Source organism: Nannobrachium achirus (assembly GCF_963921795.1).
Source record: "Nannobrachium achirus genome assembly, chromosome: 16".
NCBI classification, from domain to species: domain Eukaryota; kingdom Metazoa; phylum Chordata; class Actinopteri; order Myctophiformes; family Myctophidae; genus Nannobrachium; species Nannobrachium achirus.
This window is the reverse complement of record NC_137823.1, coordinates 19664052-19677555: the sequence shown is the minus strand read 5'-3', so window position 1 is coordinate 19677555 and position 13504 is coordinate 19664052. Positions and strand designations below refer to the sequence as shown.

Here is a 13504-nt window from a genome sequence, read left to right as displayed (position 1 = left end):
GAACTTAAATACAAATACATTTGGCATAAAAAAAGAATACTAGTCATTAAGCTACTGGAATTTTAACAGCTGAAATCGATAATTGCGACCATAGGGAGCAGCTAGTATCAAAACCTCTGTCTCATGTCAGTCAGTCAGTCAGTCAAGCCTCACGTCACGCTCCATATATGGCCATCTTTTTCCCTTTTTATGCCCATACATGGAAATTCCTGATGTCATCAATATTAAGCCCATGACATGCTCCATATATGGCCGTCATTGTCGCTTTATGCCCAATTGTATGTTAAGTAGCAGCATGAAGAGAACACTCCAGTAAGTAATAATAATAACAAGGCAAAGAATTATGGAAATAGTCGATCTACAAGTAGGGCTGGGTGCAATAACTGCAATACCGCGGTTGTGTAATGCATACCGCGGTTAGAGTGATCGGTGAGTGATCGTGATCGGCCGATAATGCCTCTATCGTCTTTGATCGGTATTAAATATATAAATGCTGCTACAGTAACACAATAAATAGAAGAATTTATGGATTTGACACTGTGATCGGGAATATCGGTATCGGCAGATACTGATTCCATTCATAGGCGGCTCCACGGGGGGGCATTGGGGGGCAATGCCCACCCAGATTAGACTTTGTGCCTCCCTTGTCCAGATTGGCCAGTAGTACCCTACCCCACCATTATTTTAAGATGTTTTACAGGTGTTATTTATATTATTTGTATGTTCTTTGTGACTATTACATATATACATTTTTTAAATAATTAATAGTTTAATGGAAATGCAATAATAAAAGGTGGCCTACACTGGCACTGCACTGTCAGATCTGTTTTGATGTCTATTTCTGTGTTGTTGTGCATGCAGCACAGGACATTTCAGTGATACAACTAGTTTGACTCAAAACGCAGCAAAAATCGGCATCTACTGTACAGCAGGTGAGCATTTGCTTGCTATACTGTACATAGGGGTGTTGTAAAATAGAGTGCCCCCTTTGGAAAAATGAAGGCCCCCCTGCTGATTATTCCCTGTAGCCGCCACTGATTCCATTTGATCGGTGATCGGTATCGCAATCGGAGCATCTCTAACCACGGTGTCGAGTTCAAAACCGTGATTATTTTTATAACACTTTCTAGCCTAAGTGGATGACACCAGAACTATGACGAGATTATCATGCTGCTGTTTAAGGCCAGTCGACACCAATGAAACCAGTCGCAACAAAACTGTTGCATGCAACTACTTGCAACCATTATCCCCAATGGCAGTTGCAAGGAGTTTCATTGGTGCAGTCTAGACTGGGTGCAATAACTGCAATACAGCCGTTGTGTAATGCAGTGGTTCTCAACCTTTTCAGGCCGCGACCCCCAAATAATCAAATTTTAACTGTGGGGACCCTTCTCCTTGCGAGGCGTTGTGAGCATGTAGATCGGCTATTTTCACAATTTCTGCCTCCAATATTTGAATTTGGCGAATGTTTAATTTGTCATTTCAGAGGTATTAAAAGGTACTTCAATTGTCACTTTAGAAATGTGCTATGCTATACACTTAAACTTTATGTTGGTTTGTTTACTGTTGAGTGAAAAAACAGTGTTGCACATTAAGTTCTCATCTGGGGACCCCCCAAAATAATTTGGGGACCCCATAGGTTGAGAACCACTCGTGTAATGCACGTTTTTTTGTTTTTTCTTTCGAAACAACTTTTTGGGGAGAGATACGGCAACACCGTCATACCGTCTGTAAACAGTGACTTATTACCGCGATAACTAAAAATCCTAGGAGTTACTACAGGGGGGCCACCAAATCTTTGTGATAGGATCATTCTTTTAAATGAACAACTTGAACCCTTGCATCCCTATTCTGAGGAGAAATGTAGCCAAAAATAGCTGATCTACAAGCTATCAACGCCTATCAACGCCTTGAAAGCTTATAGATCAGCTATTTTTGGCAAATAGGTTTTGTGTAGAGGTAAAAAAGAGCAGACCAAGTACAGAGTGAACGGTCAAGTACCTAAAAACAACATAGACTGATGACAGTGCTGTAAAATAAGTCTATCTGTGAAATCGATGAAAATCTGCATCACACATATTATCTCTCTCTCAGCTTAGGGGTCCCTGGCCTGAAAACGTTCAAGACCTCTGGTATAGAACAATATTTTGTTTAGTGCATCCACAAATAGCAGCATCAACAAAGAAAGAAACCTTTGCTAACGTCTTGAGCTTGTAGATCTGCTATTTTCACAATATTTATCTATGGAAATGAGTGCTTAGAGCCACTGCTTCAACTCTAGTCTGGGATCACTTCACTTTTCGGGTTTGTAACCGGTCTGGAGCGGAAACCACAAAACGTCATGTTGTAGTACTCAAGGACTACAATTTGGCCGGAACTATCCACCGGAAACAGTTTTAACCCAAAATAATTCCCCTGCGCTCAAGGACATACTTTTATGGCCTACCTAATAAACTCCTCGATGCGGAGTAGTTTTGCTTTTGAAACATTCGTTTGGTATATGCATGTTTTAGTCCAACTTTTAGCGACCGGCAAAACCACACTAGGCTACTCGAGCATTTTAATAGGGATTGGGGAAACAAACGGTGGGAACCAAATCAAAGCGACGCCGTTTCTTCTAGTGGTTTCCACGCTTTAGGCGGAAACCAAACGGTCTGTTGTGAACGAACACCAGGCTCTCTCCCGGGAGAAAGCCTGGTAGGCGAGGTTACTTCAACTCTAGGCCAGTGGTGCAAAGTAATAACCAAGTACATTTACTCACATACAGTACTTAAATAAGATTTTCAGGTACAGTATGTGTACTTTACTTGAGTATTTCCAATTTCCAACACTACAATTATTTGAAAACTTCAGTTACTAGTTACTTTGTAGATTTTGATTATTATTACAAAACATAATGTATATCAGCATCACCACTTCAGCAGCCATATATATATTTTGGCCATTTGAAAATAGCCGATCTACAAGCTCACAATCGCGACACATTGTGAGCTTGTAGATCTGCTATTTTCAAACAGATTTTTAAACATTTGACAACATGAAATGGGACATTCTGCATAACGAGTACGTTCTACTTTTGTTACTTTAGGTACATTTTGATACCAACACTTTTGTACTTTGACTCAAGTCAATTTTGAATTCCAGACTTTTACTTGTAACAGAGTATGTCCATGCATTATGCAGTATTGAAACTTTTACTTTTAAGTACAAAATGTCAATACTTTTCCCACCATGGCCAGTGGGTGTGACAGCACAGGACAATGTGTGCACGTGTCAGTCTCAGTTTCACTTCTCCCACAGCGTTGTGTCCCCTCTGTCATGTGACATTCTAAATGACACATGATGCTGACAGCAGCAACAATACGTGTGCTGCCTGCTGCCACTGACACCATATGCAAATGAAAAGGGGAAAAAAGGACAACATTTGTCACTGATATTTGGTCAGTGGTGGAAGATGTGGTTTACTTAACTAACAGTGTCAATACCACAGTTTAGACATACTCACACATTACTGTCACAAGTAGATGTCCTGTATTCAAATTTGACTTGAAAAATAACAAAAGTGACACTAAACCCATTTTGGGGGCGGGAACCCCTTTTGGTGTTTTTACCCTTCAGGACAGGAACCATTTTTGGGGTTCTTGTTGCAATGTACCAATATGTACTTTTTGAATAAATATTTGAAGTTTTTCAGAAAAGGATTTAGAAGGCGTTTTTAGAATCAGCCTCAGTCCTAAATGGGTTAAAAAAGATGTTTCAAAAAAGGTGCGAAATTGTTTAGATAGCAGACCTACAAGCTCACACAACGTGGCACTTTCAGCTACAGCTTGTAGATCGTTATAATAGACTAACTACAGAATAGGGACTGTGTATATTACCAATACGAATCGGAAAGAGTAACCACATTTTTCAAATAATTGGAGTGCAGTAAGAAGGACAATGTTTGTCTCTGAGATGAAGCAAAATAAAAGTTTACCTTAAAGGTCTATGAGTACTTAAGTTACTTTTCACCTCTGCTGAGTACTGACTCACACAGTACTTATCCAAGATCAAATACCAAATACTGCGTCTCTGTAATGCCCCAAGGCATGCTGGGACATGCCTACGAATGAGAGGAATGCTCTCTCTCTCTCTCTGTGTGTGTGTGTGTGTGTGTGTGTGTGTGTGTGTGTGTGTGTGTGTGTGTGTGTGTGTGTGTGTGTGTGTGTGTGTGTGTGTGTGTGTGTGTGTGTGTGTGTGTGTGTGTGTTGTAAACTGCCCCATTGTAACTAATGTACCACCGTTAATGTAGTAGGTTTCAGATTTAAGATGCATTCGTATCTTCTGGGGACTGTGTGCTTAATTTACAATCACAAGCTTGCATACAAGCAGCTGACGTCATGACCTTCACTGCCAGTTTTGGTGTAGCTTGTACATAGTTGTTGTCGGGTGTCCAAAACCTTCCCTTTTTTTGTTATTATTTTGAAAACGATTTAAAATAGTGAAAATAGACTATCTACAAGCACACAATTGCGAGGCGTTGTGTGCTTGTAGATTGGCTATTTTCACTACTTGTGTGACACTTTTGTATAATGAAATAGGGGTTTTAATTTACAAAAAAGGAAGAAAAAAAAACATACACATTTGAAATTTGGAGATGTGAGGTTTCGGCCTGACGGTGACGATGACATGAAAGGGATTCTGTTAGAGTGGTTCCCCTGACATCACAGTGAAGCCAGAGCATGATGTCAGAGATAACAAATTGTCCTTACCTTTTAACGTGGGCACGCGCACGCATCGTGCACAATCTGTGCGCGACTCATCTAGTAGACGTGTAGACTCGGTGACAAGCTTTCGAATACAAAAAACCCCATTGAAAAAGACATATCCGTTGCCACGCTGTATCTCTGCTTATCCGCCAGTGTTTACATGAAAAAGCATTGAAAAAAGCCAACTGTGCGCTATGGTAACACGTGGACACGTTCGCGCACAAAACGCACGATATGTGCGGGGATCATAATCCAGGCGTGTAGAGACTGGATCAAAGTTTCCAAACGCAAAAATCCGATTGAAAAACGAACGTTCCATCGCCCAGTAGCTTCCACTTCTGTTACACAGTAAACCAATGGAGGCGGGACTATGGCCCAGGCTCAGACTGGATACGGAAAGCTGGATCCGGTCCAGACCGGAAATGACCGGATACAGTTAGGGGGGCGGGCCTAAAGAGCCAGAATCAGCGAAAATCTGCGCTAATACTTTTAATCCTTTCATAATGATTAAGGCTAATTAAACTTTGCGGGCTCTACGGGCATGGCAGCGCGGTACAGCGGGAAATCTACGGTCTCTACGGGGATCGCGAGGTATGAGCTAATGTACTCATTCCTGATCCTATCCATCCTTGTTACTCCCAGAGAAAACCTCATCATTGTCTCCACCAGCAGAAAGGCATGGGAGAGACTATGTTTTCGCCCCTGTCTGTCCGTGTGTGTGTCCGTCCGTCCGTTACTAGCTAATCTCCGGCGCCGTTGGCCCAGTCGCTGCCAAACTGTGCACACACACTCCCTGGATACCAATTCCGAACCTCTGCACCAACATTTTCACATGGGCCTGTTCTAGCGCCACCAGGAGGCCGATTTTTGCAAAACTAACTCCTACAGATTTTGTCCAAAAATCACACAAATCGGTAGTATCTCTACAGTCATGTGATCGACATGGATCTGTCCGATTTTCCATATTCCATCCTGATTGGCTAAAACTGGCTTCCAAGTTCCAAAGTTTGCAGGATTGTTCCGTTTTGAATAAAATGCCTGAAATCATGAACGCAGTGTGCGATTTTGGTGAAATTGTGCATGCACGTTCACAATAGGCAGAGGAATAAATGCCACTTAAAAGATTTCAACTCAGCCTCATGGTGGCGCTATAACAGGCCGATTCGTGTTTTTACCTATAACTCCACTGATCAGTTAAGTGTACAACTTTGTATGTGCAAGGAAAGGCCAAGGAAAAACCTTTGCCCTGCATTTTTCATATCTGCCTTTTATAGCGCCACCAGGAGGCTTGAGATTTTATCCAAAAATCATGCAAATCATTGCACACTATCTCTATAGTCATGTGATCAAGACGAATCTGTCCGATATTTCATATTCCATCCTATATGGCTAACATTGGCTTCCAAAGTTTGCAGGATTGCTCCATTTTGAACAAAATTACTTAAATCATCAATGTAGCTTGTGACTACAGAGAAATTCTGAACGCCCATTCCCAGTAGCTCAAGGAACAAATGCCACTCTTTTCACATTGGCCTGTTATAGCGCCACCAGCAGGTCGACTTTTGCCAAACACATTTTTGGAACAAAATGCCTCAAATCATGCATGCACCGTCACTTTGCCGTTAAAGGCAAAAGAAGACATGGCATCCTTTTCACATTTAGCGCCACCAGGACCTACCTGACCTGGTGGAGACCTGTGCTCGGAAGAGCACTGCTTCTAGTTTTAGTCTCTGCTACCTACAGGTCTGCTTCTCATCAGTGCAACTGTCTCTAAGCCATACAACATACCTGGTCTCACCACCGTCTGTAAATAGCATCTTTGCTAAATCTGGTGTATACTGTATACGCTGCATTGTTATGCAATGTTCATTAATAATGCAGTTACGTGTCCGGTCCAAATAAACAAATAAAGTAAAGTAAGTATAGTTATGGTTAGTGAGCTTGGTTGTGAGCAGCCCTTGAATTTCGGGAAAATAAATGTTACGCAGGACATACTGTGGGCATGCATTCTGTGTAACTCACCCAGTCCTGATGTGTGGATGGATTTGACAGACTTCTTCATCTTGTGCAGAACTCCTCTTTCTAGATCCAGACCCTGAGAGAGAGAGAGAGAGAGAGAGAGAGAGAGAGAGAGAGAGAGAGAGAGAGAGAGAGAGAGAGAGAGAGAGGCTTACAATCATTCAATTATGCACTGTACACTGATGTCATGTCCACATAGCCAACACGTTATTGATGAATTGAATACCTAGGACTCCAATGGAAACAAGACTGTAAGGACTTTTCTGGTGTGATCCTTTTAGACTAAGTGTTTTGACTGTACTAGTGCTGTTTTACATTTCTGTCTAATAAAATATTCAATTAATCAATCAATCAATCAATCAATCACATTAAGAGATTGTCTCAAACCAATATCAGTGCAAAGACTGACATAACATCTATGTATCTGAATATTAATTAGAGTAATTCACACATTCGGTATAACACGCACACGTGAAACACCCGTGTGGAAAGCCATCATCTTAACCGCTAGACCAAAAGCGGACTTAGACTTTTGGGTTTTCAGGCTAATGCTTCATTCCCACCGGACGCGATAAAGATAACGATAACAATTTGTCGGCACGATTCTTGCGAAACACATTTTTGGACACTGCTCCTACACATTTCATCATGTCATCAACATGGATCTGTCCCATTTAGCGCCACCATCAGGACGTTTTTTACATGCGACCTGGCGGTCGCTTATCTCCCGATTTAGGGAGTCTTACTGGTTTTATACTGTGGCTATTCAAAAATAGAAAATATACAAGCTCACAGCGCATCACTTCATCCCAAATATGCTATTCTTCTGTGAATATGTTTGCAAATCTTATATAATTTTAAAGCAAACCTTTTTTACTAAAACCGTTGCTTCTGGGGGTCCCTAGAACAACATATTTGTACAAGAGGGGGGGGGGGGCAGCCACATACATATCATTTTGGGGGTACTTTGTCTGACATGGAAGAGTTTGACATCCACTGACAACATACATTTTTCAGAAAAGGTATTTAGAAATGACTTTCTCTTCTATCGATTACTAACCCTATGGAGACTAGAGTTCAATAATATGCTTGTTTTTGTCACATTCCTAAGCGAATAATTTGATTATAATAAATGTATTAGACAAAAATTAACAAACAATGTAGTACAGTACAGCAGTTAAACACCCTAAAAAGAGCATCCCAAATTGTTGGACCCAAATGCATGGAGACCATCCGGAATCAATGGGCCTACAAAGAGTCTCAAATGATTGACTTGCGTCAAAAACAGGTCTCCATGGGGTGAGTAATAGATAGAAAAAAAGTCATTTAGGGGGTGAACTACTCCTTTAATCGGTTAAACATATCCTGAATCTTTATTTATTGATTTATTATTATTATTATAAACCTAACTCCACAAAACTCTATAAATGTGGCCCTCACAGGTATAGTAATACACACACACACACACACACACACACACAGAGAGAGGTGGTGAGGGCGTGAGGCCTCAGTTCTCAGGGTGAATTCCAGGGGATTACAGTGGTGTATGGGAGAGAGGGCGGGGCTAACTCAGCCCATTTGTGTTTATGACTCTGCTACACACATGTACGCACACGCACACGCACACACACACACACACACACACACACACACACACACACACACACACACACACACACACACACACACACACACACACACACACCTACGCTGACCTACATGATTAGTGTGAAGGGTTGAGGCCGTATCAGAGCATGGTAAATATACATAGTGTTACAGCTGTGTGGTTGATAGCTCTCACTTATGCCCGCACCTTTTCTAACAACAGCACATTTCTTACAACAGAAATAACTAGATTAGTTTTGCAAAACAGGCCATTATAGTCAGATTATTGTTGCAAAATCTGCGACAAAGTATTTAAAACAGAAAAGGAGGGGGATAGATAGTGTGTGTGTGTGTGTGTGTGTGTGTGTGTGTGTGTGTGTGTGTGTGCGCGCGCGTGCGTGCGAGCGATACACACAAACACAGAGAGAGAGAGTAGTGAAAGAGAGAGACACAGACAGAGAGACAGACAGAGAGACAAAAAGAGAGACACAGACAGGGGCAGAGAGAGAGAGAGACAGACAGAGGCAGAGAGAGAGAGAGAGACACAGACAGAGGCAGAGAGAGAGAGAGACACAGACAGAGGCAGAGAGAGAGAGAGAGACAGACAGACAGACAGACAGACAGACATAGGCAGAGAGAGAGAGAGTAGTGTAAGAGAGACTGCCATTAGGACGTAGGCTAGAGACAGAGAGCATGCTGGGACATGAACCGACAGGTTCAGCCCAGCCTTGGCCTCAGGGATGCTCCGTCCCATGATGCACTGGGGCAGCACAACAGCCACCTCATAGAGAGACTGTTGGAAAAGCTGAACTGGGACAACTTTCTGTCCCTAAAATTACACAAATCCCCCCCCATGCTTCAGCCCACTTCTGCCCACTGTGAGACAAATTATTTTAAAATCTCTGTTTCCCAAGCACTGGGTCCCAAGCACCGTTTGTGGGTCACAGACAGATTTTTATGAGTCCCTTTGTTTTTTGTTTCCTACATTTTGTTTTTAATTATTATTATTTCAAAACATTTTCAAAAAACATTCCCAAATTATATATTTTTTTTCCATTAATTAAAAACAAAATTCAATTCTTTTTTTCAGTAATTTCATGAATAAATCAAATCAAATTTTAAGAAATTCCATAAATTAGAGCACAGATGTTTAAGAAGATCTACAAGCTCATAACGCGATGCTTTGCATCGCGTTGTGAGCTTGTAGATCTGCTGTTTTCACTAGTTCGGGTCCCAGGCGAACCACTGCCCTAGTTGATTAACTTAATGTGAAACAGTTTCCTCACTCAACAGTTAACAAACCAACATACAGGGTATCTGCACATCTCTGACCTTTAAATACTTCCAAGACCTTGTCAATACCAAATTGCCCATATTGTCAAATATTACGCAAGGAAGAGGCAAACATTATTGTGTTCTGCTCTTAACGATGTAGCACTCTGAGATTCCTTGGAAATAAAAGAGTGCAATGCAAATAAAATGTATTATTATTATTATTACTATTTAACAAGAGAGGGGAGATACTCACCTTTAACTATTAGTGAGTATTTAATATGAGTATTTATTGTTATTCTTAGACAACAGCATGTGTCAAACTGACAGTGAGCTGTCAGACTTGCACAACAGGAATGTCCAGTGTTACTAATCACTACAACACTAACATAGCCTGGCTTGGCCAGACTATATACTAATGCAGCTAACTAACTGCAGTATATCCCCTCCTTGTTTTAACATGGGTGGATTGTCTAGCTGCGCTAGGCTAACACTAACACCCTCAGTGTCCGTTTCACACTGACAGTGAACACATGTAAGCAGATAGATCCACATCTGTACACCTTCAGTGTTATAAACATGTAATAAACATGCAGTAAACACTGAGGATTGTACTATTTACTGTTGCTGTATGTGACATCACTAGTTATTCGTAGGCTATTCTTATTCTTATCCAACTATTAATCTACCGAATGTCTGTCCGTCCACCGTCCGCCGTCTGACTGCATGGTAACAAAGCCCAACTGACATCACTGACTGACATCACTACAGTGCCCAAATTTTGAGATGACATCACAGACTGGTCTGGACATGGAACACCATACAGTATATGGGCATAAAAGAGTGAGTGCTAGCCAGATGGATATAACGGGTATTGCACAACTGGACATCGATGGTGACTAATCTGCCCAACGGGCACCGGTCTGGGTTCTCCAACATCAGACTCCTATTCACTCCCTCATCGCACACCCTCAGGCACAGGACTTTCTTAATAATAATAATAGGGTAATAATAATATAATAGTAACTAGAACGATTGCAATTGGTAATTGCAAGTGTGGTTGCCATGACACTTGCAAATGAATTCAGGCTTACCATTTCCCCATTCAAGTCAATGGGGAAAATGAATTCACTAATAAATTAATGGCAATATCCTTGATGTCACCATATCTTGGAATGCCCATATATGGAGATACTCAGGGGTTGACACCAAGGTCTCAGAGGCACTTGCCTGTGGGGCAAGTACAGGTCATGTTCTACTTGCCCAAAGGTCATGCCCACTTGCCTGAAAAATAAATTGTCCATTATAAAATAAATAGGCAAGATTTTAATTACCGCTCAATTTAACACTTATTTCATTACTCTCTGAGGCTGTGCGCTGGCCACTTTCAAGTGTTTAGACAGATACCGTATCTCGTGTTGTGTTTATAGACGGTTGCGTTGACTTGCGTCCCCTCTCAATTTGTCTCAAATGAGTACTTGCCCAGTCTGGGCAAGCTGAACAAGCAAACTTACCTGCCCGAAACTTTTATTTACTTGCCGGGGGCAGGTGGTCAAGCCTTAGTGTCAATGACTGATACTGTGTCAATCTCATCTGGTCTATGATGTCAGACATCTGATGATGTTTATTTTTTAAATTAAGGTCAATGGATAAAATGAATTCACAAATAGGTACATTTATATAAATTAAACTATATACAATGTATCTCTTAGCTAAAATGCATCCCTGCGTGTCCCGATGAAGCTGGTCGATTTGACATATGGCCCAAGTGTGTGCCACCAAAACTGTGGGAGGAGGGAGTAAAAATAAAGTTTATCCGGAAAGAAATAAAGTCGGACAAGTATGCTACTATAGTCTGGTTGCCCAGACTAATAATAGTAGCCTGGCAGGCATGTAGGCTCTAAAGTAGCCTGACAGAGGTTGCAGGTTCGAGTCCTGGCCTTTGCTGCATGTCACCCCAATCTCTCTCCCCATTTCCTGTCAGCCTACTATCTTATCCTATCAATAAAGGCATAATAAGTCAAAGACTGTAAATATCTTAAAGAAATATATAATATGATTTACTAATCCTATATTGACAGTGGTATGAAAGCTGACCAGTACAACCACAGTCTATTACTGTTTGTCCAAGTAAAATATCAAGTCAAGTGAGAATTGCAGAAGAAAGACATAGGCCTGTTTTCTGAAATTATTGCAAAAGTAAATGCAAAAGCAATAGAAGACAGAAAGCAACATTGTAAAGTAACTAAGAAATAACAACAGTTGTTGTTGTAACCATGCTGAGTGATGAAATTCAATGAACACATGGACGGCTAGCTGAGCGCCACCGTGGTACGGCCAGTGTGTAGCTGTGGGTTTAATGGGTGAGGCTGGCTGTAGAGAAAGAGCAGGAACCAGCTCTATGGAGGACGTTTTGATTTCACCATGAGGAAGTCAAAAAGCTCCCCTCTTCCCCTTTTAACACCAACAGTCAAAACGGGTTAGTTTACCCTGCGTTGGTTTGTGTCAAAAACATGAGGTTCCAATAATATGGTGGCTTGTCTCTTGGTCTGTAGCCTTGGAACCAAGATTGAAGGGGTTTCTTTAATCGATACTGGCGTAAAGGTATCTCTCTCGGCGGGTCTTGGACGCTAAACACCCAAATAGCCCCTGGAAATCCGTGTTTAATGTCCGTAAACCTCCGCATATGAACGAATTAAAACTATAACGTACTCAACTTAAAGTCAAGGATGTCACCGGACCCCACGGGATGCCCGTTTCCCGAAATATTCCGTATTACTCGATAAATAAGCATTTTTAATCTGGTTGTTGCTGGATTTCACCACCATTCCTCAAGAGTGCAATGGCGCTGTTGCAGCAGGTGAACGCCGGTATTGCACTCGATGGCAACGAGGAAATAAAAGGACATTATGCCACAGGCAAGATTAAAACAACTTTGTTATATAAATATGGTAAAATACGGAAAACAAAGTATCCGTACGGTCGCGTAACAATTGTTGCTCTGGGTTGAGAACTTTATATTCTGACATTTGACATACATAGAGGAGTACGGGTATTAAACAAAGGCTTCCAGTGGATTTAGGAGGTTGGCATCCATGACTGACAGCGACCATTACAAGCCAGCAACTCTGCGAGCGTACGACTGGAGTGGAACTCCGGTGCCACTTGTACGCTCTCAGAGTTCTGGGGTTTCTGGGGGTCTTGTGGGGGTCTGTCTTACCTCCTCCAGGCCGGTCACGGTGTTCCTAATGTGGGACATCCTGGTGGTGAAGTTAGACGTGGTGGGGGCTTTATAATCCTCGCTGGTTTCAGCCACAAACTCCGCCACTCCGATCAATTCCGCCGGCATTGTGAAGCCTTCTGTTTATTAATATCCCCAGGAAGAAAAACAATGTATACGTACTACGATTCCCTTCAATCGGCCGCTGCAAGTGAGGCCCAAATAATAGGCTATATACCTTAATACTTCCTCCAAGTCTATTGAAAAATTAATTATAGTAATAATCCCATTTCCAGTGTTGTGTTGTTCCTCTTCATAGTGGTGGTGGGGAGAGATTACTAGCCGACCATTGCGTTGCTGTTTGTTTAAATGATGAATATAAAACAGATCATAAACTTCTTTCCATCTTCAATTCCCCCAGTCAAACTTTTGGTCCAAATGGGTGGGTAAAAAAAGTTAGCAGCAGCATACTGTCCAAACTCCAACTACCTGTCCTGCCCAACTGTCTGCACTGACTGCTGCTGTGTGAGCCACAACCTGAGGGGGCGGGGCCCTCGTGCTTTTGACTGACAGTTTGCTTTGGCCAATAGGAAGCAGTGGTGGAAGAAAGGCTCGGATTAAATGTGGCAATGCTGCAATG

At 41.8% G+C, this 13504-nt stretch overlaps 1 protein-coding gene across 1 annotated transcript in view; it reads right to left on the bottom strand.

The window, feature by feature from the left end:
- Window positions 1-13216, bottom strand: part of asap2b (ArfGAP with SH3 domain, ankyrin repeat and PH domain 2b) — a 52451-nt gene extending 39235 nt beyond the window's left edge. Inside the window, exons 1-2 of the mRNA XM_080744343.1 lie at window positions 12865-13216; window positions 6771-6843 (exon numbers count right to left, since the gene is read on the bottom strand). Of these exons, the coding sequence (XP_080600469.1) occupies window positions 6771-6843; window positions 12865-12993 (202 nt within the window). The 5' untranslated portion in view covers window positions 12994-13216. The remainder of the gene's footprint in view (window positions 1-6770; window positions 6844-12864) is intronic.
- Between the last annotated feature and the right edge of the window lie 288 nt (window positions 13217-13504).